The 25095-nt window shown below is 41.6% G+C and overlaps 1 protein-coding gene across 1 annotated transcript; it reads left to right on the top strand.

Annotated features, from left to right (window-relative positions):
• Positions 1-831: 831 nt before the first annotated feature.
• Positions 832-24398, top strand: PSMB2 (proteasome 20S subunit beta 2). The gene is made up of 6 exons (XM_081961763.1): positions 832-1010; positions 3138-3260; positions 4335-4405; positions 20462-20624; positions 22189-22238; positions 24183-24398. Exons 1-6 carry the CDS (start codon positions 920-922, stop codon positions 24288-24290), a joined length of 606 nt encoding a protein of 201 aa, XP_081817889.1. The 5' UTR covers positions 832-919; the 3' UTR covers positions 24291-24398.
• Positions 24399-25095: the final 697 nt, after the last annotated feature.

The raw sequence follows: 25095 nt of genomic DNA, 5'->3' as shown, positions 1-25095 counted from the left end.
GCAATGGTATTTTCATTTCTGAAAGCTTTCATGCATGAAACGTCACTCTGAAATCCCCTATGTGTTCTGCCTGTCATTGAGCAAATGTCATCTTCTCATCGTTCCTATCACCCACCTCCTCCCATTTGTTGCTTGTTGCTTGTATCCTTATGATTTATATTTATATTGTTTCCTGATTGCTTATTTGTACCCTATGACTATGACTACTAAGTGTTTTACCTTATGATTCTTGATGAATATATCTTGTCTTTTTATGTACACTGAGAGCATTTGCACCAAAGACAAATTCCTTGTGTGCCCAATCACACTTGGCCAATAAAGAATTCTATTCTATTCTACTATACTATACTCTACTTAATTCTAATTCTAACTCCTATTCTATTCTATTCTTATTCTATTCTAATGGCATCTTTCATGCTGTCCCTTCCTTCCTAGCATAATAGTACATTTTAAACGTAAATGTTCGGATTGTATTCATACAAGAGTGGCGGGACAAAGGGTGGGGAAAAGTGCCCACAAAGTCAAAAATGATGGTAGTATAAAAATGGTATGGTTGCATCTTGGCTTCTTTGATGCTGTAGTGCAGGGGTCTCCAACTTTGGCCACTTTAAGACCTGTGGACTTCAAGTCCCATACTTCTGGGAATTGAAGTCCACAAGTCTTATCGTTACCCCTGCTGTAGCGTTGTGTACGAATAACCCCTTGGAAGAGAGGCCACTCTGGCCGGCGCTTGAATAACAATCGAGGGACCATAGAGGAGGCCTCCTCACGTGACCTCCGCGGGAACCATAGAGGCTTACGACTAAAGGAGAAGGGAGCGAATCTCGCGGGACGTTCCCGTGACGTCACTCCTCCGCGCCGCGGCGCCCCGGCTTCTCGCTGTGTCACCTAGGCTCGCGATTCGGTTTCGATTGCAGTCATGGAGTACCTCATCGGCATCCAAGGGCCCGACTTCGTGCTGGTGGCCGCCGACACCATCGCGGCTTCCAGCATCGTTCACATGAAGCGCGGTCAGTCTCCGGGTTTTGCTTAGGCTTGCGGGCGGCCGCGGAGCTGGGGACCGTTTGGATGACCCTCGTGTGGTCCTCGGGGTGAGGGGCGAAGGCTCGCCAGGGTGCTGCGGAGACCGAGTTGAGGCCTCCTTTACGTTCTCCTCGCGGCCGTCTGCAAGACGGTGCTCTTGGGAAAGGCCGAGGGGGTCGCGCTGGCTCCAGTAGAAGTCGAAGGAAACGTGTGTGTGTGTGTGTGTGTGTATGTGTGTATGTATGTATGTATGTATGTATGTATGTATGTATGTATGTATGTATGTATGTATGTATGTATGTATGTATGTATAAGCTGCCAGATAGACTAAAGAGTGAGAGCCTGGCCTTTTCTAAATTTTATTTTTAACCCCCCCCCTCCCCAAATGGGTTACATTCCCCTTCTCACCTATTGATCCCAGAATGTATGGGAGGTCATTGGTGACATTTCAAGATGTTTGGAAAGTTGGTGGGGACAGAGAGTTTGGTTTGAGGGAGTCTCATAACAAACACAATCCTCAAACCCCCCAAACTTTAACTTTAAACTGTCCACCATGGACCTCACATGTTTCCTAAGAGGTCCGTAAAGGGGGCGTGCATAAGCGCACCAGCGTGCCTACCGTCCCTGTCCTACTGTCCCCATCTATTTGTACTCCTTTCTTATGTATATACATATACTTGCTTATACTTATATGTTTATGCATATTCATTATATTCATACTATACTTGCTTAAAAAAAATGGAAGTCCTGGGGAAAACAGAACAAGATGCAATAAATTTATATGAAACCGATTTTGTACTGGATTGGGAAAAAAAATCAAACTATAATTATTATTTATTTATATAAGAAAATGTATATGGCTGCCCAACTCAGTGACTCCTGGCGGCTTACATAGATAAAAACCCAATATAAAAATAATAAAAGAAGAAACCCACACACCCCTGTGGACAACAGTCAATCAAATAAGCCATTTGATGGGCTCCATGCCCCTCTGGGTTCCCTATTATTGTATTATCATTGTATTCCTGAAATCCGTAGGACAATCTGGTGCACCTTGCAGAGAAATATAATAGCGGAGCACACTATACTCTTGAGTGAAAATGTACATGTGGGTCCACCCCATATACTACACTTGGGTACTATATTGTGTTCTGGATTTGCCCAATACATTTATAAAGTAGCCATGCAGTTTGCAGATGCAAAAGCACACTATATTAACATATAAAAAAGAAAAATGATCAAGCTTTGCATGTTTTGTGCAAATAAAGCCATTAGGTTTGCAAGTGACTGGATTAAACATATGCATGTCTATCCATAGAATTAGATTTGTTTAATATTCTATGATCTTATGCTTTCAGTTGCATTTTTAAATATTTTTGTTAACTCCCTTGAACATTTAATGAATTAAGCATATTGCAAAATTGTCAACAAATCGCTCATCTGCCCCTTTAACTTTTTAAAATTTAAATATTTTTACATTACAAAAGCTTAAATATCAATTGTTATTAGAGAAGAAGAATCTAAACAATTTGGTGACTTTTTGGCTCATACGTTGGGTTTGCTTATACATTTGTATTTCAGATAATGGAAAGTTAAACGCTGTGGAATTAATTGGAAGAGTCATTATTCCCCCCTTTTTGTTTCTTGCTTTGAAAACGTCATACAGGTAGTCATTGATTTAAAACCAATCACTTAGTGACTGTTCAAAGTTATAACAGCTCTTGAAAAAGTGATTTATGATAGTTTTCTTCACACTTATGAACATTGCAGCATCCCCATGGTCATGTAGTGAAAATTTGGGCACTTGGCACCCGGCATGTACTTATGACGATTGCAGTGTCTTGTGTCATGTCATCACCTTTTGTGATCGCCTGACAAGCAAAGTCAATGAGGAAGATAGATTCACTTAACAACTGTGTTACTAACTTAACAGCCATAGTGATTCACTTAACTGTGGCAAGAAAGGTTGTAAAATGGGGCAAAACACATTGAACAACTTATCTTGCTTAACAGCGGACTCAATTGTGCTTGTAACTCAAGGACTACCTGTATCTGATTAATCTTTTTTCTGACACCGGTGCCTCCTGTTCTTTTCTTCCTCCGTAATGTTAAAGATCATGACAAGATGTTCAAGATGAGTGAGAAAATCTTGCTACTGTGTGTTGGGGAGGCTGGCGATACTGTACAATTTGCAGAATACATCCAGAAAAATGTCCAGCTATATAAGATGAGGAATGGTGAGTGATGCAGCTGAGTCTCTATGAAAAGTAGTCAATAAGAACCAAGGACTCCATATTACAACTGATTTAGGTATTGTTGTTTTCAAGTACTGTACGGGGTAGGACTCTCTCCATTCACCTATTTATGTCCTTATCTCAGTTACTAGACATTTTTGTTTTTCCACCTGTGGTGAATGATATTCAGCCTGACAGCTAAAAGTACTATTCGTTTCTTGTACTTGTGCTGTTGTCTTGAAGTTTCTTAGGTCCAGAGTGCATATTCAGATTAACAGGAGTGTATCTAAGTGAAGAGGGCTTTCAGTAAATGCCTCTTACATTTGAAGTAAATACAACCAATCTGATTTCAGAAATTGAATGTGAGAATAATAGCTTCAACTATCCCACATAACATACATCAGGGGTGTCCAAACTTGGCAACTTTAAGACTTGTGGACTTCAACTCCCAGAATTCCTCCTCCAGTCAACACCCCATAGCAAACAATAGGTCAGGGGTGTCCAAACTTGGGAACTTTAGACTTGTGGACTTCAACTCCCAGAATTCCCTAGCCAGCCATGAATTCCCTAGCCAGTCTTAAAGTTGCCAAGTTTGGACACCCCTGACATACATGGATTTTTAAAACCCACCTTAATTTCTCTGTGTATCATAGAAGTGATAATTTTTAGAAGTTTTATAAAGCAGTTGACATATTTGATTGACTATAATTACTCCATATGTGTTTGATAAGGATTTTCTCTGACTTTATGTAACTCTTCTTCTATAGCTTTCTAGTTTTGTCCCCCATCTACACACAGTTTTTGTGAGTGCATAATTTGAGTACAAGCATTTTTATACATACATTTAGATATTGCAAGAGTATTTATTAATAAGACTTCAGAGGTTTAGGGTACAAAACTATTAAATCATCTTTCTGTGCAATCACTTGGTGATAAAAAAATTGAAATTGAAGCCGTCCTATTTTAACACTTATTGTTTTGCATTATAAAATTTAGTTGAAACAGTTGCTTCCAATGAGCCTAAAGTGAATTTCCAGGTAGCCCTCAGACATGATTGTGTTATTGTCTTAACAATAGGATATGAGTTGTCTCCAACTGCAGCTGCCAACTTCACACGCCGAAATCTGGCTGATTACTTGCGGAGCAGGGTAAGCCAGTCAGCTTTTATTGGCTGTTTGTTTGGATGTATTATACATTTTCCCCAAGCCTTGTGGTAAGAGAATGTAATGGAACTTGCAGATGTGTCAATTTCATCATTTCCTGATAAGATTATTTATTTATATTTCATATTCCTAAATTGCCCTATCTCCCTCACAAAGGGGCTGTGGATGGCGTACAACATAATGTAACCAATAAATAAAATGTATAAAAGTTAACAGTGAAAATTAAATTAGGATTCAAACTTTTAAAATTACAGAATAATGACAAGACATCCAAAGAGGGGAAAATTCTAAGATGGCCATTTAATGATGGTTATTACTGGGAGTCAGGTTCATGATCTATGCCAGTGATGGCTAACCTTTTTCTAAAGGTGCGCCAAAACTGTGTGTGCATGCGCAATAACCCCACCCACCCACCTGAGCATGCACGAGCGACCCCCATGTGTGTGTGTGTGTGGGGGGGAATTTCCACCCTCTCTAGGCTCCGGAGGCTTTCCTGAAGCCCGGGGAGAGCGAAAAACAACCCAATAGCTCAACCGGAAGTTCGGGAACGGAAGTGCGCTCCAGAGCTGAGGGCTGCCAAGGGCTGCTGTGCTGGCAAATATAGCTCGGCATTCCATCTGTGGCATGCGTGCCATAGGTTCGCCATCACGGATCTGTGCTCTCTATCCTTCAAGATAAAAGGTTCATCTGAAAATAATTTCAAGTATAGAAAGGAGCAAGGGGGCATGCTGGGTAAGAGGTCAACTGTCCAGTCTATTTAGAGATTCACTTTAGTTGGAGGATTTGTCCCTTTTTTCACTTTTTACATTGTTGCTGATCTTGCTATGAGGCTTATTGAAAATACAGATGGCTGCAAAGGAGGAAGGTTCCTCCTGTAACTTTTATCTTAAGATCCAGCTGTTCATATCTTTCAATTTTTTCACTGCTTGAAGGAAACTGTCTACAACCTGGTCCCTCCCCAATACATTGAATTTCATTTTCCATAAACCAACAACCTGCATACTTAAAACTGGCTTTAATATTCCACGATTCTTTGTAGTAGCTTTGTTTCTAAGGACTTCCTGCTTCAGTAGGATCTTGAGGCTGTTGCAGTTAAAGGTGGCAATTGACAACAAATAACTATCATGGCTAAGGTCATTTGTGAGAGATTGTGGGAAGGCTTGAATGTTAACAGGAGGTATGTTAGATATAAACCACCAGCTGTTCCAGAGGGCGCCACCTTAGAGAAGTTTGTGTATACAGGACTGAGGTAATGAACCGATGGCCTATTTCAAATCAGATTGCTGTTTATAATCCAGTGTATTACAAATAGCTTCCCAGCTGAGATCTGAGTGATCCTACATTTTTAGCCTTCTGGGTAACTGAAGGCCTGACTCTCCCCTTGAGCATTGGAATAGCTGGGAGGTTGAGCAAGGAGGCTGCTTAGTCTGGTATCTGGGGAGAAGTACTTGTTTTTTATGGATTGTTGTGAGCCTCCTGCAACCATAAGAGATAGGCAGCGATATAATTTGTGTAAATAAATAGTTTTTAAGAAACCATAACGAAAAGTAAAGTCTGTATACTTAAAGAAGCTGAACGAAAGTGTGTAAGTCTGAGATTTAGTTTTTGCCTCCTTTATTCTGATGTGCTAATTAGTAGGGATGTTAAGCCCAAAGTGTGGAAATCAGGTTCTGGCCCAAGGACTCTGTAAGGCACATTTGTAGTTCTGAAAGCAAATGAGGTCTTGGATTGGGCTCTTGGATTAGCATGGGGCTAAAATGCAGCCCTGGTATTATTGGAGGATCCCAAGGCATAGTTGCCACAATTGAAATTACACTCTGAATACTTAGATACTGTGGATTGTTCTAAACCAGAGTTACTCAAACTTGGCAACTTTAAGAAGTGTGGTCTTCAACTCCCAGAACTCCCAGGAGTGTAAGAATTCTGGGTTTTAAAATTTCACATATCTTAATGTTGCCACGATTGAGAAATACTTTCTAAACCATGAAAAAAGCACCGAGTCTCCTCCATTATATATGGAAGGTGTTGAAAGATCTTAAGCTCAAACCTGGTTTATTTGCTGCAACATCCATCTGAAAGATGACTTAATCTTGCGAGGCTAGCACATCCGTAAAGTAGGAAAGAACAGTCTTTTTTACCGTAGATTAAGAGTCAGAACGTGGCTTTCTAAACTTCTTGAACAGTGTATGGTGAGGACATGATTCAAACCATCATAAGCTTGCAGCAACTACAAAACACCTGTTCTGAGCCGGGGCTGTAGAAAGACAAAGGAAGCATTTATGTCCACTTTCCTCCTTCCCCTAAGTTCCTTGATCCAGCATTTTTCTCCCAGCTGCTTCTGATATGGTTGGTGTACTATCCCCCCTTTTAAGAAAAATAAATACAAGCATGTGCGTACTCATGACTAAATGCTGCAGGGCAGAAAGCACCAAGTAAGAAATGGAAATTGCCTATGATTAGCCTCATGTTTAGAAAGTGGTTGGTTTTTTTTTTATAGGAGGGAGGGGCCATGGCTCCATGGAGAGGATGATTCTGAGGCAGGCAGTAGGGCCCAGGTTACACGTTTGACATCTTACAGGTGAAAACTCAGACTCAATCAGGGTAAACCAGTCCGTGCACTAGATCTACTGAGTGTCAATTCCAATAACTGTCAGTGATCCATTTGTGGAGGAAATCGGCTAGAGCAGCAATCTCAATTCAGCAGTGCCCACTGTTTGTGCTCTTGTCCAGGCTTGTGAGTTTTTAATTTGGAATGAGTTGCAAAATATCCCTGCCTATTGCTTAGTTGCAGATCAGGTCCCTGTGAAGGTAATCTGCATTACCTTCAGCAGATTCAAAGCAATTTCTGCAGTAAAATGAACATGAAACAGGTCCCACATTGCAACAGTATAACAGTAGATGCTTCATACTGATAACCCTCGAAGGCCACAGTCACTTTCATGCCTTCCTTGGAAGCTTCCAACCTCACTGGTCTTATTGCTGTGAAAAAGGTATCCCTTTGTTTTAGCCAGTGTAGCACTCCAATGCGCCAAAATGTGTGCCTTTACATGCCCTTTCTCAGCTTGAAATGATCCCACCTATAGAAGAGTTCATCATTCCCAGGGGGTAAAAAGCATCAGGGGTTGGAAGCATTGAGATGTTTCATGCCCAGAACATGGCAGTTTGGAAGCAGGAGGATGACAGAACCTGGAAATACCAGTGAAAAAGACACATGCTTGTAAATGGTCTTTTCATTGGCAACTCACTCCGAACTATGTTCTTTGCAGTGAAGCAAGGATAGGCCACATCTTTCAAGGTGGAATTAATGTAGTTATATATAAACCATCATTGTTCCAGGGAGCACACACAGCTTGTAAGCGAGAAACCTTGACTTGCCCACAGTAACCCTTGCCTTCCCAAGAAACCAATGTATGGCATCTAGCCATCAAAATGTTTCCTGTTCTTGCACAATCAGTACATTGTGCGATTATTTTTTTTCATTCATGATGCCCTCTATTTTTTTTCTTTTCTCAAGCTGTCCTAACATCTGTCTTATTCATCTGCACATCTGGGGCATTTCATTGTTGCTCCATTGGCATTTATGTTTTTCCCCCTCATGGCCCAAGCTAGCCTGGCACATTGATTGATTGATTTAACTTACTGTACTTCGATTTATCTTTGAAAATATTGTGTCTCTTAATTTTTGGAACTGAAGACAAAGCATGAGACATTTGCGATGGCCTGTAAAGTAAATGCCAAACTCTATTTTATTGTTTTCATGTGTCATTTTGATTAATTATTTATGGTTGGTTTGATTTGTGCACCTCCCAGAATAACATGGTTTGAGTTGGGTGGCCATATAGATTGCATGCATGCATGCATAGATATATAAATAGACAAATAATTTTGTCAAGTGCTTCATTATGCCATCCTGCTTTTGCTGTTATAAGATTTATTTTCAAGTCCAGCACTTGCAAAGCAAAACATAATACCCCATCCTAACAACTTCAAATAACAGAAAGAAATTAAACCATAAAAATAAGCTGAAATAAGGCCTTCCGTTCTCAAGCAAATCAGCAGATTCTTTTTTATTACTTTCCAAATACAACCTAACACAATAGTGTAGAGCAGTATTGTTTGATGTAAAAACTGAACATGAAGCTTAAAATAAATGTGGTAATATAATAAATATTGTTAGAAGATGCTCTTTGTATATATACAATCTGGGTGTGTCAAAATAATTGTCTTAGTCTTTTTGCAAGAAACTGCCTCCTTTAAAAAAAAACAACTGTTTTAATCTTGATTTTCTTATATATTTCTTGACCCTCAATTGTGTTAGATAGAGCTGTGATGGCGCAGTGGTTAGAATGCAGTACTGCAGGCTACTTCTGCTGACTGCCGGGAATTCGGCAGTTCAGTTCTCACCAGCTCAAGGTTGACTCAGTCTTCCATCCTTCCAAGGTTGATAAAATGAGGATCCAGAATGTTGGGGGCAATAGGCTGACTCTATAAACCGCTTAGAGAGGTCTGCAAAGGATTGTGAAGCGGTATATAAGTCTAATTGCTATTGCTATTTCTCTTTCATTCCATTGAAATGGTTAGTCATCCAAATTAAGACTTCTATGGCAGTGACTGTCTAACATCTCCTTGAACATAGAGATCGTTTCAAGCCCACTACCTTGGCCCAATCTGGTGCCCTGCACTGTTTCCTACAGTCACTCTCTGGCCTGAAGAAACCATGGTTTGCCATCCTCATGTTAGAGTTGGAACTTTTATTTGACCTGAACTGCCATTTTCATAACTCAGGGGGAGAACTGGAGCATGAGGGGAGGAGGTAGATACATACATTTGCTGCTGGATTGATCTGGACTGTGTGATGAGTATAATTTTACACTATAGGCATCACTCAGCTCATACTAACTTCTGCCTTGAACTAAAAGATAAATGTATCTTTCTTAAAATCTAATTCTCCTGGAAACATATTCTTACCTGGTTATTTATAGGGTACGGTTTTAAATTTAACTGATTTTAGGGTTTTTAGAACCAGATTTATATTCTTCCGTACAGTTCTTTTTAAATTTTTAACCTCCTCCTTATGTGTATTTATATCTGTATTTATATTTGTATTTGATACTTATTGTTTGTTGTGTGGACTGTACACCGCCCCGAGTCCTTTTCGGGAGAGGGGGCGGTCTAGAAATTCGAAGAAAATAAATAAATAAATAAATTAGAAACCTGTCCTTAGTGTTATTAAGGCCAAAAACCATTTCAGCTTCTACATTGCAATGGTTAAATATCAATTATGTCCTTGAGTTCAAGTTTCCTGATCTTTTTTTTTTATTTGTTTCTCTGTTTCTGTTTAATTCTAATTTTTCCTGCCGAATAATACTTTCATTTTGGGAAACTGGCTTGTCATTTGACTTGGTCTCTTGATTTTCAAATGAACAGCAACCTGGAGAATTTTTCCTGCTGTTATATATTCTGGCAAGTTATCTTCCTCCTCCTCCTTAACTCTTAAGAAAAGAAGGATCAAGAAAGGAATATTCTACAAACTACCTCCGTCTCCTAGGCTGTGAGGAAGCTCTCAGTAGAGATCTCCCCTTTCACCCCTCCCCCCCCCTGCAAGGATGTGTCTGCATACAATTACTGGTCTTTTCCCAAATGTTCTCCCAGCTGCCTGCTGCCTCTTTTCATGGCCTTGCAGGTTCACGTGACCTTTGGAGCAGATGGCCCAGGTGACACTGGCTTGGAGCATCTTCACTAACGAAGGCAATTTAACATGCCGCTTGGCAAAGCCGGGTTAGCAGGATGTGACATGGTGAGACCCTGTCTCCTTCCTCTGCATGCCAGGTCCCTGGAGGCCTGATCCTGCCTTTCGCTCGCTCGCTCGCTCCCTCCCCTCCTTCCACGCCTGAGTTTTGCCTTCTAGCTTACCTGCTCCAGATGGGCTACGCAGCAGGGAGGACACTGGCAGAAGCAGATGTGTTTGTTTACCGGAGATGAAATGTTGCGCTCTTGCAGATGGCAGGGCCCTCCAGCAAATGGTGCACTTTGACACCACCGTCATGCCACTTGGTGAAGCAGGGAGGGAAATGCCTCCTTCCTCTTTTAGCATTGCCCTCCGTTGCATTCTGAATAAAAACCAAGCCCTGAATGGCACTTGACAGCATTGGAGAATCCCCTGTTTGCTTGTTTTTTTTAAAAAATCTTCCAATCTCTACAATATATTTTAGGAAGGCAGTGACTACAATCCCTTGACTTGGGTGTAAACTCCCTGTTGGCTATATATGAAGTCATGTTATGGACAATGTTATTTTCAATTTATTTTCTAATGATTCCAAATTTAATTTTTTTTGGCAAATTTTGGTTGCTGGGGAAGGAGGGATAATGGCAACTCACTAGGTTAACATTTATCTGCCATAATTCCTAAGGTTCTTTATTTGTAAGTCATTTGAAATCCTTCTAATGTAGTCCTTCTAAGTGACCAGATATAAGTCAAGGTGGTTTTTGACTTCTGACTGATGGCTTAGCTCAGGGGTCAGCAAACCGCAGCTCTTTCATCCTTCTACTGTGGTTCCCTGTCACTCAAAATATGCATCACAACAATGTGCATATGTGCAACACTTGCTGGCATGCGATTTATTGAGCTTTTTGCCCCCCAGTAGGCCAACCATGGATAAATCCAAGAAAATAGAAGTTTCAGAAGAAAACAAAACGTTTAATTTAACTACATATACTAGTTTTGTAGCTGCTCAGGAAATAGTCAGGCACCAGAAGGATTTTGTGGCTTCCGGTGTTTCCTTTTCTGTGGGAAATGGGTACAAAAGGCTCTTTGAGTGTTTAACATTGCCGACCCCCGGCTTAGCTGAACTCGATTTTGAAGTTCCAAAAGCCCCTCCTGGTCACCTGGACACATTTTGGGTACTTTGCAACTAGCCCACCTTTATAGCCGTTTGCAGCATCCCCCAGTCATGTGACTATGATTTATAATGTTTTGGATTTTTTTTGCTGGAAACTAGCACTTACATCCAGTTTCCAACAAAAGATACCCATTCCAGCCAATGAGTTTGCTTAACGACGGCCATAAAATTGTCATAAAATCCGGCTGGTCACACAAGTGCCTCAATTTACAACCGTCATTATATACTAAGGAAATTCCAGCTCCATGATGGTCATAGGCCAAGGCCTTACGTGCATAGATAAAGTCTGAATATGAAATTGCACAAAAGCTGAGAAGAGATCAGTGCAGGGAAGGGACTTCATGGTAGAACTGGTGCTGATAATTCCCAGAGTCTGGATATGCCCCCCTGTCAAGTGATTCTAATTGCAAGATGCATTAAAAGGGAATCCTTTCATTTGCTCTGAAGGTTGAGATGTCGGAAGGGCAGTGCTATGTAGCATGCACCGATGAAATTGCACATTAGGGTAAAGCTACGAGATCTAGAATTAAAAATGTAACACACAGTCTTAGAAAATAGATATTCTAGAGCCAAACTGGTTTGCAAATCCACATGTGGTTTCATACATTTGTTGGTAGCTAGTTTAACATTACACCTGCATGCACCTTTTACTTATCAATAACTCCCATCCTATTTCATCGTGGAGGGATTGGTGAATATGTACGTATATATGAAAAAAAAAAAGGGGGGGGAAGCATGAGAGGGACCTACCCTGTTTCCCTGAAAATAAGACCTCCTTGGATAATAAGCCCAATCATGCTTTTGCGTGCATGCGCTAAAATAAGCCCTCCCCTGAAAATAAGCCCTCCCCAAAAATATTGCAACACAGCAGTAGCCATGTGGTGACCACGCTCACCGCCCCGTGCACCTCAAAAATAATAAGACCTCCCCTCAAAATAAGGCCAAGTGCTTATTTTGGGGTGAAAAGAAAATAAGACCCTGTCTTATTTTCGGGGAAACACAGCAAAAGTTCTCACGATTTTCAAGTTGTTTGCTATGCCTAATAGCTTTGTAGGACCAGGTAAGCTTTCCTTTTCAGCAGATTCTCTCTTTATAAACTTGGAATAAACCAATGGAGAGTTCCTTTGCAAATCTTTCCATATGAATGACTGGGAAATGCCCCAAATGGGTTTTTCCCCAATGACTTTCCACGTTTGCTGTAAAATGAGGAGAATTAGAGGAGTTGTATTCTTGGAACAGGGACATTGAGATTTCACCCGCATCAATTTATTTCTCAATTTGGCATCCTCTGCCCCAGCTTGATTGATCTCTTGCTGCCTTGAATTTTCTTCTCTGTGAATTCATACCAGCATTTTACACACTGTGAACATTTGCGTTTTCCATGTGCAAGCAAATGTTTCTTATTTATAGTATTTTATTTTGTGGTTTGTAATTCTATATTGCCCATGCTAAATATTGGTAATTTTCTATTGTTCATGCTAAATACTAGGTTATATCTAGTAAACCAACAGTAATTAACTCCAGAAGTAAATAATATTACACATTTGGTGGCCTGGGTAGAGAGAAAGGCATCTGTTTATATTTGCATGTGTGTATTGGCCACAAAATGCCACTCAGTGGCTATGTGCAGTCCGGATTTGGAATTGGCCAGAAAATTTGGTGGGTGGTAGGTTTTCTTCATAATACTTGAAAAAACTTTAAAGGTTAAAACAGGAGTGGAACTATCAGGTACCACAGTTCCCATTCTCCCTAGAGTTTAGCCATGTTGGTTTTGACTGATGGGAGTTGGAGCCCAGACAACTTCTGGGAGGGTTTTAGAGCCCTCTGAAGATAGTTGGGTCTGCTATCTTGGTTAATAATCAGTGGGAGACTCATGGTTTAGACCAATGCTCTCATGCCCTACTTGGGAATTTCTGGGGCAGCTCTTTGTGGCCTCTGAAATGGACTGGGGTCTAATTGAGCCTGACAGTTTTTGAGCTAAAATGTCAAAGCACATTGCTGGTCCTTTTTATAAGATGCATAAGTTTGATAGGACAATCTGTTTCATGTTACAGCTTGCCTCAAAATATGTTGGGTGCTCTCATTTGTTTCACAAAACCCCACATTTTAGTTTGCTTTATAATTCAGAGAAGTATCAGAGCTTGATGGCTCTTTCCCCAAATTCTTAATTTTAAAGAGCTGTGTTTTTAAAAGGACAAAGAAGAAAAGTAATGTTTTTTAGAGATATGGAGGGAAAAGGAGCAGTCTTCTCAGGCAAAAAAATGACCTTTCAGTTACAACAGATCATCCTCCCGCCCCCCCCCCCAACTTGCCTTTAAGCTCTTGCAATATCTTCAAGATAATTTTCCTGGTGAGATGCTCCCTATTCAGACCCATTTCCTCTGGCCTGATGTCCTCCAGATTGGTTGAGCAGTATTCTAGGTGCTCCTTATGAATGTCCAGGCTGATTAGTAATTCTTACTTTAGTGTAACTATTAAACTTTAAAACCTAAACATAAAGTGATATTTAGAAGGGGGGGAAAGGAAGAACCTCCCCCCAAAAGCCAACACTATAGAAAATAAGGGTGGAAAGGAAAATGTAAAGAAGTAGCTTCCAATTTTCTTTACAGCAGTAATTAGTTTACAAGATTATTATATGCAGAAAAGAAAAAAAAACTGAGCTTTTATAATCCTTCTGGAGGATGATTGATTGGATGATTTGAAGCTATCAGCGAATATAAGTTGGTAGAAGATAGATAAAAAAATTAAGATGAACCCATCAATATAGATAAAGTTAAGACTTTCCCCCTTCATTCATTGTGCATCAGCTTATAGTGTGCTGAATCTCATTGGCTTTTCTGTACATTCTGTCTTAATGTTCTTGGATTTTCTCTTTTCCACAAATTACCATTTCCTCCCAACTAGATAGTATATATATATAATATAATATATATAATGTTCAGTATTGTGAACATTGGAGGTGGGTGTGGACAAATGAGGCGAAACAGATTTAGTTCAAACACTTTATTAATATCACTAGCTAACCGCAACTGCTTTAAACTACGAACGAACAGAACAGAGGTTTCCCCATCTGGCAGCTCCTTAAATACCCACTGTCAGACGGCTTATAATACTAAGTGTCCCTTTCAAGATTTTTAAGACCCATAAGGTACTTCCCTCGGCTCTTAATGCTATTCTTTCCTTTTCTCAGTCCTTAAGAAGTCATTTTTCAATAGCTGTTTTCTACTTGGGAACTTATGCTGTATGGATTTTAGCAGGCTTTTCTTACCAATTCATGAACCATGTTTCTTTTAGATTCCCACAAGACAAATGCTAACTTTCCCACAATCTGGAATGCTGCAAATATCAAGCAAATTGTCAGTACTCTCAAGTAAACCAGACAGGAAACATGACCAGAGGAGCCAATTCTGTTTGTAAGGCTGCTTAAAGAATCTTGCAAGTTTGAAATTACAAATCTCCCACCATCTCCTTAACAGTCTGATCCATTAAGATGGCACCTTCCTAGGTTTCTCTTTTGGCCTTTTGAATAATTGTGGGCTCCATCTCCTCTTGTCTTGTCTGATAGTTCACTTGGCAGCATCTCTTCCACTGGTCCCTCAAGATCATCCCCACACCCCATTACGCAAATTTTAGAGGGCTTAGAGTCATGGGCCATGCTTGGTTTTGCAGTTACCATATTTTTTGCACTATAAGACGCACTCCCCCTCCCCCCCCCAAAAAAAGTAGGTGGAAATGTCTGTGCGTCTTATGGAGCAAATATTGCATCACAGACCAGGCCGCGGTGGGGGAGGGAGTTGGGGCGGCGACAGGCAGCAGTGGCAAAGGGCCTATCACGCCACTGCCTATTGCTGCCACCTGTTGCTCTCACCGCTGTTCACCACCACTATCAATTGGATCAGCCTCCCGGAATACTACTGATCGCTGTTCCAAGCGGCATGAATCACCACCTCCTGTTGCCACCGTTCGCCACGTCGGCAACTGGTGGCCGTGGCAATAGGCGCCAGCGATCACCACCTGGAACAGCTGATTGGCAGTATTCCTGGAGGCCAATCCAACCGCCAATAGGTGGCAGCAATAAATGGCGGTGGTGAAAGGCAGTGGCAGCAACAAAATAGACCCGGGTCCCAGGAGAAAAAATCCATTGTTGGGGACAGCTTCACCTACGGGAAATTTCTTCCATAGATTCAAGAGCTCTTGGCTGAAACGATATAGGGTTTCCTGTCTGAGCAGGGGGTTGGACTAGAAGATCTCCAAGGTCCCTTCCAGCTCTGTTATTCTGTATAACAGCATGTTACAAGAGGCAACCGAAGAGTCTTAAGTCTTAAAAGGTTTAGACAAAGCCGTGCAAGATTTTCATGGCCGAAACAAAACAATTTTTTGTTTTCTTGTTTTCCTCTCCAAAAGCTAGGCGTGTCTTATGGTCTGGTGTGCCCTATAGTGCAAAAAATACGGTATGTCCCAGGAGCTTTAAAAAAAAAAGGCAAGACCAGGAAATAGAAAAAAATGTGGCTGAAAACAAAATGATATTAAATATATTTTATCTTTATGATAAAATTAATTATATGCAGTTAAGATAATTATTCACAGTATAATACAAGTGATTTCCCCATGTTTGGACTTAGAATTCAGTGCCTACTTTTTGAAGAGCTGTGAGGCCACCTTTGAAGTTTTTGCTTGCCTTAGGATGTGCTTGTGTGAGTGATGTGTTTGCACACGCATATGGATGTGAATCTACACTTCCCAACTCATTCATTCTGGCTGGCTCCTGTATTGAGAAAATATTCAATAATTCGATGTTTATAGGTGATACAGAAACTTGAGTACCTTTGAACACCTGTAACCAAGGGACTGAAGCAGAGAAAGACCCTTGTTGCCCTAAATCCATTGATAATCTGTGGGCCAGAGGATGCTTTTACATGCTATGCATGTCCCAAAGCACACATGGGGCAATTAACGTCGTGTCAGCACATATCCAGAGAGTTTTGATTCAAGTTGGTTCTCGCTGGTTTTGCACAGTGAATCATTTGAGTCCCTGGAAACGGAGTGGAATCAGGATCCATTTGGAAATGCAGTTTCTTACCAAATGCAAATGAGGAGTTCTGCATTTTCTTTGGTCCTTGTCTTCCTGTTTATCTCTGAGAATGCAAAGGTGACTCTTGAGGTTGCATAAGGAATTGCCGGGTGCCACCCCTCTCTTTCCCAACGCAGGCATTACCATTCCCCCGTCAAATGTGGCTTCTTATGAAGCATTTAATTATAGGTGGCTCAGCCTGGCCTGGGTCCAAAGGCAGGTTATCGGCTCCTTGCTGATTGTCCACGCTTGGTGGGATGCCTTCCTCGCACCCCTGTTCCCTTTTCTTCCTCTCGCTTGTGACTTTGGCTTCCGCCAGATGTCGGATGCCAGTCTCTCTCTTCCCCCCCCCCCCCCCATCATTTGTCACCAATTTTGCTGTGTGTGTTGGTGGCGTAGCTGTCACCACTGTTCCTTCCAGTTGTAAATGTTGAAGGATGTCACGCTCTTTCTAATCACCGTTGTTATTTTAAATCAGAATAATGGGGTAGAGATTGCAGTCCCTTCCCCCATTTTTCCCATCATTGTACTGACATTGTTTCTAAATACTCTGCCTGGATCTTCCCTTTTGACTTGCCCGCCCACAAGTTGAAACTTTCCTAACTGCCCTTTAAAAATATTATCAATCGCTGTAATTATAACTTGCAATTATAAAATCTAAAGTGGATCTTAATGTTTGTTGCTAGGGTTCACAGTTTGCAGGCAGGCAGCAATATTTAATTGAGGTTTCAGTTGTTACTCAGTTACAACACCCTGAGGACCAGCTATATTTTTTTCCCAGCAAGTCAACATGTACCCACCTTGTCAGCAAAGGCAGACCAGATGTCAGCTGCAAGAAGTCAGGAACCAGGAGAAAATTGAAAAGTACTACAAGTTTTATTTCATGCTGGACACAAGAATCTGAACTACTAACGCAGTGCCCCCCCCTCCCCCCAACCTTTTGGGCACCAGGAACCAGTTCCACAGAGAAAGTTTTTCCCGGGAACCGGAGGTGGCCTGGTTTTGCCCATATACCACGGATGGAGCTTCACTTGTTTCCGCAGCCCAGTTGCTGGCATACTATGGACCAGTGCCGGTCCACAGACTGGGAATTAGGGACCCCCATACTAATGGTCAAGGCAAACTGGCATCAGATAGGAGTCAATGGACTTTAAGGGGGGTTAAGGGGACTTAGATCCCTTTCAGGGGCATAAAGACTCTAAACTAGTGATGGTGAACCTTTTTGGCACTCAGTGCCTAAAATGGAACATGCACATATGCGCTGGCCAGGTGGTCTTTGTGTGCGCCAAAGTGCTAGAAACCCAAAGACTGGTGCTCTGGCACGGCACTCTGGCACACACAAAGACCAGCAATGGTGCACATGCCAAAAACAGAACTCTGCATGCCACAGATTCACCATCCCGCCCTCAAGCTTAGCCTGGTCATCTCCTACATCAGAAGCAAGTAAATAAGGTTCATACCAAGGATACAGGGGAACAGCAGGGAGCTTCCATAACTAAATAATCTAGATTTATATGACCCGTTCCTCAAGAAGTATATAATGTCTTGATCTGTGCTCATTTACCTTTTCTTCCTTTCCAAACAAAAACATTTAAGTTGCAGTCCTTCCTTACTTTAGAACACTTCAGTTACCTCTTGGTGGGCTTTGCATTGTAGTTTGAAAAACGCTTTGGAAGAGGAAGCTGGCATCCTTCTCCAGCCATGTGTCTTCCAACTACCAAATCCCACAGCTCCCCCGCCAGCATGGGCACCCTTGCTAATCACACCATGGACCTCCACAATGGGATCTTGGTGCCTTGTCCACAGTTTGTCTCTAGGGAATGTCACAAATGCTGCTCTTGCAATCTCTCCCTTTTATTTTTGGAGAGCCCACTTTTCCATTCAAGAGTTGCTGAAAACATTGTTGAAAACCAAACACTAAAACAATTAAAACGAAGCAGCCCCCAAAAAGCAAAAGACATGCAATTCCCCCACCCCACCCCCAAATATATCAAACGGTTTGCTTTCAAACCTACATCTTAGTTTCTTTCCCAAAGTTGAGAGTAAAATATGGGGAGCATCCCACTCTCATCCCCCATGTCTCAACCCAATTAAATGTTGACATTTGTGGCTTCTTTAAAAATGCCTTAGCGGTAGACGTTCCTGCCTTGACGGGTTCAGGAGAAGATAATTTCTTTACGCATTTATGGTGCTTATTGCATATATCTGTTATTATGCATTGCACCAGAGCTGCTAGTGTGTAGCAGCTCTTCCTTATGGAAATGAACCCAGCTTAGTATACAAGACCATGGGTAAATTGAATTTATGATTGGCATCAAATGAGAGCAGAAAGGTGGTTTGGGGGCAGCTTCTGCCCTAAAGTGTAGCTCCCCATGTCTATACCTCTCCCTGCAAACCAGGGGAAAAGTGAAAAGAGTGCCTTCTGCAGTCCCCTGTACCCAACCAGCCTTCCCAATCAAGTTGCTGCACAGCTGTCTGGCTCTAATTAGCTTGTGCATCATTTATGTATGTATGCTTTGACATCTGACACACATGCACGGCTCAAAGTTGGCATCTAGAAGCCATCATGTTTGTGGTCCGGAACTTGATTCACCAATTACAGTAGAACTTTGTGTTGACGGCTTCTAGATGTGCAAGATGCTTAGGTGTAAATAAAGGAGTGTTACCACGGGCTAATTAATGCCAAGACTGAGGAGCAGCTTTCCGTCCCAAACCTTTCTAACATTTCCCCATATTTCTTTCTGAAAATAATCTCTTGTCGGCAGAGTCTGATGGTTTAATAATATCTTAAAAGGAACATATCCTCCTGGGTAGAGGCGAGAAACCTGTAGCCCACGGAATCTTACTCTAATCATAGTCCCAAATTTCATGGGGCAATTGGTGGAAGTTGGCCAATTCCCTTCTTTTTTTTTTTTCAGGAGGAAAATAAGTCTTATAAGTCTTCAATTATCTGTTAACCATTTTAAAAGCAAGGGGGGGGGGAAAGATCCCAATGCATTTATCCCAAAATGGTGATGGGGAGACCTGGAGCAATCATCAAAGTGAGAAGACTTTTTCTACCCAGTTTTGCCTCCGGTCACCTCAACTTTAAGCCCTCTTGCTGCGAGCTCAATAGAAATGGCCACAGTTTTATTTATTACCATAGAGATGAATCTTAATCATTTCTTGAGTTTTAGGTTTAAATGAGGAAGCCTTCCTGCTCCTTTTCTGTGCCTGGGATTCGAAATATTGTTGACGTTGTGTCATTTTAGGGGTCTGCTGCTTCAATCATCTTGGCTTCTTTGGAGAAAAATGAATAAAATTATATATTGTCCAACTAGGGTTCAAACAGAAGTCTCTTCCTCAAACTGATGTCTTGGCCTTCAGTTCCCATAATTAGGTTATATGGACAGGAACAGAAGCATGGCTTGAACACAGGTTCCCCCCAATTCTAGCCTGCTGCCTTAACCCCACCCCAAATTGGCTGTTTGCGTTTATTAACTAGCAGTTCAACTTTCTCCCTTCGTGAGCAATGATAGGTTACAAATACTCCATCTTAAAACTTTAAGTGGGACTCCTAGAAACAGACCAAAAATTTCTACTGATCTGTAATGCTCAGCATTACGTGTGGCAACTAACCTAGCATTAAATAAATAAATATCAACTTTGTCCAGTCCACTTTATGGAGGGTTAACATTCAAACGCCAAGCTCATTTTAAAACTCGAACATTGGAGTGTACCCCATCCTACAGCCTCGTGATCTCTAAAGGTGTTGGGATAATATCTTATACTTTAAAGCAGAGGCCCCCAAACCTGGCAACTTTAAGACTTGTGGACTTCAACTCCCAGAATTCTCCAGCCAGCTGACTGAAGAATTCTGGGAGTAGAAGTCCACAAGTCTTAAAAGTTGCCAAGTTTTGGGGCCTCTGCTTTAAAGGATGGCAATCACAAATCTAACTGTATCTTAGTGTTAATCTGATTCATTCTTTTTCAGTCTTCACCTTCGCAGATAATTTGGTCTACATGACCCATTATTTCAAGCCAACATGGTTGATTGACACATAGACATCCTTCCCCTTGGTTTTGTTGCAGAGTCCTTATCATGTCAACCTGCTCCTGGCTGGCTACGATGAACAAGATGGTCCTGCCCTTTATTACATGGATTATCTTGCCTCTTTAGCTAAAGTTCCCTTTGCAGCCCATGGCTATGGGGCGTTTCTCACGCTCAGTATTCTTGACCGCTACTATAAACCAGGTGAGTTTGACAACTATGAAGCAGGGGTTTCATCTCTTATAAAGCAAAAAATATTTTGTACATTGAGATTTGTAGAAGGCCGGTTTGGCATTGTGTAAGTCAGGTATTAGCAATCAAAAGTTAGGCACATGGAGCTCACCAACATTTTTGGACATTTGGAAGTAGAGTCGCCTTGGATTGTGAGATGGCCGGCATATAAATTTAATAATAATAAATCTAACACACTATAACATAGTACAGGGGTGTCCAAACTTGGGAACTTTAAGACTTGTGGACTTCAACTCCCAGAATTCCCTAGCCAGCCATGCTGGCTGGGGAATTCTGGGAGTTGAAGTCCACAAGTCTTAAAGTTCCCAAGTTTGGACACCCCTGACATAGTATAATGCTTCTCAAAATCTGTAGAGAACATTCTATAGAATTTGGTAACTTAAAATCCACCCACTTTCCCTAAATAATTTTTTGTAGGTTCCAGATTCTTAATGCAGATTTTTTTAAAAAAAAAAATCATAGATGGTTTATTTATACCCTGCCTTTATTATTACATCATAAGTAAGGTGGCAAACATATACATCACATCTTCCTACTCTTATTTTCCCCACAACAACAACCCTTAAGTGATGCATTGGTGTGTGAGAGGTTCTGGCCCCAAAGTCTCCCATCTGAGTTTCATGGCTACGGTGGGACTTGAACTCACAATCTCCTGCTTTCTAGTCCGGTGCCTTAACCACTGGACCAAACTGGCTCTGGTTTCAACCCAGTGTGTGCTGTGTTGGTTGCCCTTGGCTCTTCTGTTGAAATCAGTATGAAAAGTTTGCTCAAACTAACTGATGTCCTGCAGAATTCAGTGGGATATACGTCCAATTAATTCAGTCGGCAGAAAGCATTAAAAAATACAATGCGTGTGCCAGGCTTGCCCTTCCTTTTAAGCTGTTTTAAGATGTTCTTGGCTGCCTTTTTCTTCCTGCAGCTCCATCCCCCACCCCCACCCCTGTGATGGAACAGACTTAGGCCGCCCTCCCCACCCCCGCCTTCTCCCATATTTTTGTCACACTGTTGTTCTCAGCATGGACGAAGCTTTCTTCTGAAATGTAAGAATAGCTGAGGCACTCTGCACACGTGCCACTTCCATTGTTAAAACCCAACGCCCAACAGGGAGCGAAGCACTAAAAGTCGGCGGAGGAACACCTCCTCGCTCCCTTGAGGGGTTCGCAGCCAAGCATGGACAGATGGAGCTAATTTAAAGCCGTAATAAGCCCAAGAAGGCCGTGGTGCCCAGTCTCTCCGAGCCCCTGGCCGTGGGAGGCAGAATTCTGCCGGGTTTCCCATTAATGCAGAACAAATTGATTTTGGACGGCTCGTTGGGCCACAGAGCTGGGGCACAGGTGATCGTCCTTACATGTGGAATGAGTTTTCTCCGAGCTGGGAACGGGACTTCAATTCCTTTGTGCACTACTGAAAGGCTGTTCGAACTTCATGAAAGAGGGTTTTTTTTTTGGAGGGGGTGGGGCTCCTAGACTCGGCCACTAATTGAAGCTGTCTGCCGGGGTCTCCTTTCTTCCTTCAGGTATCACCCGTGAAGAAGCAATAGAAGTTCTCAAGAAATGTCTGGAGGAGGTGAGTGACCTGCCTCAGCCCAGGAAACCAATGCAGTATTTGCTTCCCTTTGTTTAGCCATTGCGTTTGCCTCTCTTCTGCTGCTGAATTCTCATCCCTCCCCCTCCCCCCCAAAAACAATATTCTTGCCGGTTGGAGGAATCTCTCTATAAGGCAGCCAGATGTGGAATTGGTTACCAGGGAAGAAACTTCTTTGCTTCCTGATCTTCATTTTCTTCATGTCTTCCAGACTCCACGTTTTCTTTTTAAAAAGAGGAAACAGGAAAAGAAATGCTAATTGCCTGCCCCTCGGCCTCTTCTGGCCAAGAGTTTTGCCTGTTTCATTCTTATGTTTAGTGATGTTATCATTTTCACTGAAAATTGGGAAAATGGAAATCGGTGCACGCTTAATAAGCAGGATTTGGGGGACGTTTGACCATGAGAAGGTCCCAGTCTAGCCAAATATAACCTTTTTAATACTATTTCCAGAGAGGATGGAATGAGAACCTGTTTATTTATTGACATTTATTTGTTTACCTTTTTATGCTGCCCGTTGTTATGTGACATTACTAAATCAAAATTCTCTGTCTGAAGGTGAAATTTTCTGGCTGCTGTTGAGAACCTCCTAAAATGCCATCAGGATTAGGAAAAGGCCAGCTGCCTTCTCAGTATAAAACTGGCCCAGTAGCTGCTGTCACTCTTTTTCCTTTCTTGCATATTTTGTTAAATCAGTTCAGAAAGTATTTTCCCATAGTATGCGCTGATGAATCTGGTGGTTGATGTACCAATTCTTTACTTTGACACAAAAGAAGCTTGCCATGTTAAAATTCCCCCATTTCTCTTCTGATCCCTTTGATTCACTTCAGTTTATAAGTAAATTTATCTGCCACTTATACCGTCTACGTTAGTCTTTCTCAACTTTGGCAAGTTTCAAATGTGTGGACTTCAACTCCCAGAATTCCTCAGCCAGCCAGGGGAATTGAAGCTCACAGATCTGAAAGTTGCCAAGGTTGAGAAACACTGACCTACATACTACCAAATTTAGAAGTGAAGACACCTTGTTCAGTTTCAAACTGCATCATTCCTCCATCTGAAAAGATGTAAGTTCCTTGTTCTTTTACCATCAGCATTGCAGAGAGGACAATACACCATACTCCAGCATTTAATATAATTTGCAGGGCTACATTTTTACCACCAGGCATTGAAGAGGCACATGGAATGAAATTCTCTGTGTTGAGTACCCTAACCTCCAACATTCCTAAGAGGGGGCTGAGTTTGTTTTATGCCCTTTAGGTGATGATCAATGCTGCTTAAATGGAATTTTCAAAGCGCTTTTCTTAATTTGTGGGGAGATGGCACCAGGCCCCTTTTCTGGATTTATTCCCCTGATAGGTTGAAGCTGACTTTAATTTCACAGATGCTTAAATATGGACTATACAAGCATGCTGTTGGTGAAATATAAAATAAGACCTTCTTTTCTTAAAATGATATCTCTTTTTTGCAGTTCTCAGTCAGGCTGAGATTTGCAGGGTCAGCGGTGTGATTTTCCATTTAAAAATCCTCAGATTCTGTGTAAAGGATGGCTCTTTGACTCGCACCTTCATTGCACTCCCCCGTGAATGTTTTATGGGTCTTTGTTTAAAAGAAAAGCAACCTTTCTTGAATGAGCATGCTCCAGGTATCTTGGGAAAGCAACTCCCAGAATTCCCAGCTCTAGTTGGAGATGGCAGTGGGAAAACATCTATTCCTATTCCTCTCTGTGTTTGCAATTTGATTCTAACCTGAGTTTCTTAACTGTCAAAGCAAGGATGGAAGACAGTTTTAATAGATGGGTTTACTGGGGGTGGGTGGGGATTAGGGCATCAATGGGGCAAAGAAATTGAAAGAGGCTCCTGAGAAATCATACAGATCTTAACCTGATTAGCTGCAAATGCTGAACCAAATGGGTTTCTCTCCCTCTCACAGATCCAAAAGCGCTTCATCTTGAACTTGCCTTCTTTCAACGCCCGGTTTATCGATAAAGACGGTATCCACGAAGTCACCAATGTCCCACTCCTGAAATCAGTGGCCTGAATCTCCAGGCTCTTCTTCCTTTGCAGTCTCCGATTTCCTTTTTCTACTTGTTGGAAAACCAGAACATCTTTAATTCTGTTTCCAAAGGCAAATAAAAATTTAATCTTTCCTGGTGCCCCCCTCCCCTACTTTTTAACTACTTTTGCAAGGCTTTTTTGAAATGGTTTCTCATACAGGGGTTAGATCAGTGTGTGTGAGAGAAAGAGAGAAAGAGAGCGCTATTGGCCTATGTCTGGTTGATGTTTTTTTTTTTCAAAATAAAGTTTTAAATTTTGTTTTAAAATTTTAGATTTTAAAATAGCTTACATTTTTTTTAAATCCATCTAACAGTGGGTTAAGTTTCCATGAAATACAAGTAAACAAAGCTCCCTTATTCAAATTGGTTCACATCTCCCATTAAAGCACAGGTGTCAAACTCGCTGTGTCATATTGCTGTCACGTGACATTTTACGTTTTTCCCTTTTGCGGAGCGGGTGCGGGCTGCACATGACGCATCCAGGCCGTGGGCAGCCAGTTTGATACCCCTGCATTAGAGCCTTGTTTATCAAACCACAATTGCTGGGGTACAGACATAGAGTAACCATGAACTCAACAAGAGAAGCAGGCACCAATCCATCTGTCTCACCATGCCCCTAAATCAGTGTTTCTCAAACTCAGCAACTTCAAGATGGCTGGACTTCAGCTCCCAGAATTCCCCAGCCAATTCTGGGAATTAAAAACTACACATCTTAAAATTGCTAAGGTTGAGAAACATGGATACATACTTTAGTACATTACTGTACAACATTAGACATTGACGCTAAAT

The sequence above is a fragment of the Natrix helvetica genome (assembly GCF_964273705.1).
Source record: "Natrix helvetica genome assembly, chromosome: 9".
NCBI lineage: Eukaryota > Metazoa > Chordata > Lepidosauria > Squamata > Natricidae > Natrix > Natrix helvetica.
This window is presented reverse-complemented; position numbering and strand designations above follow the sequence as displayed.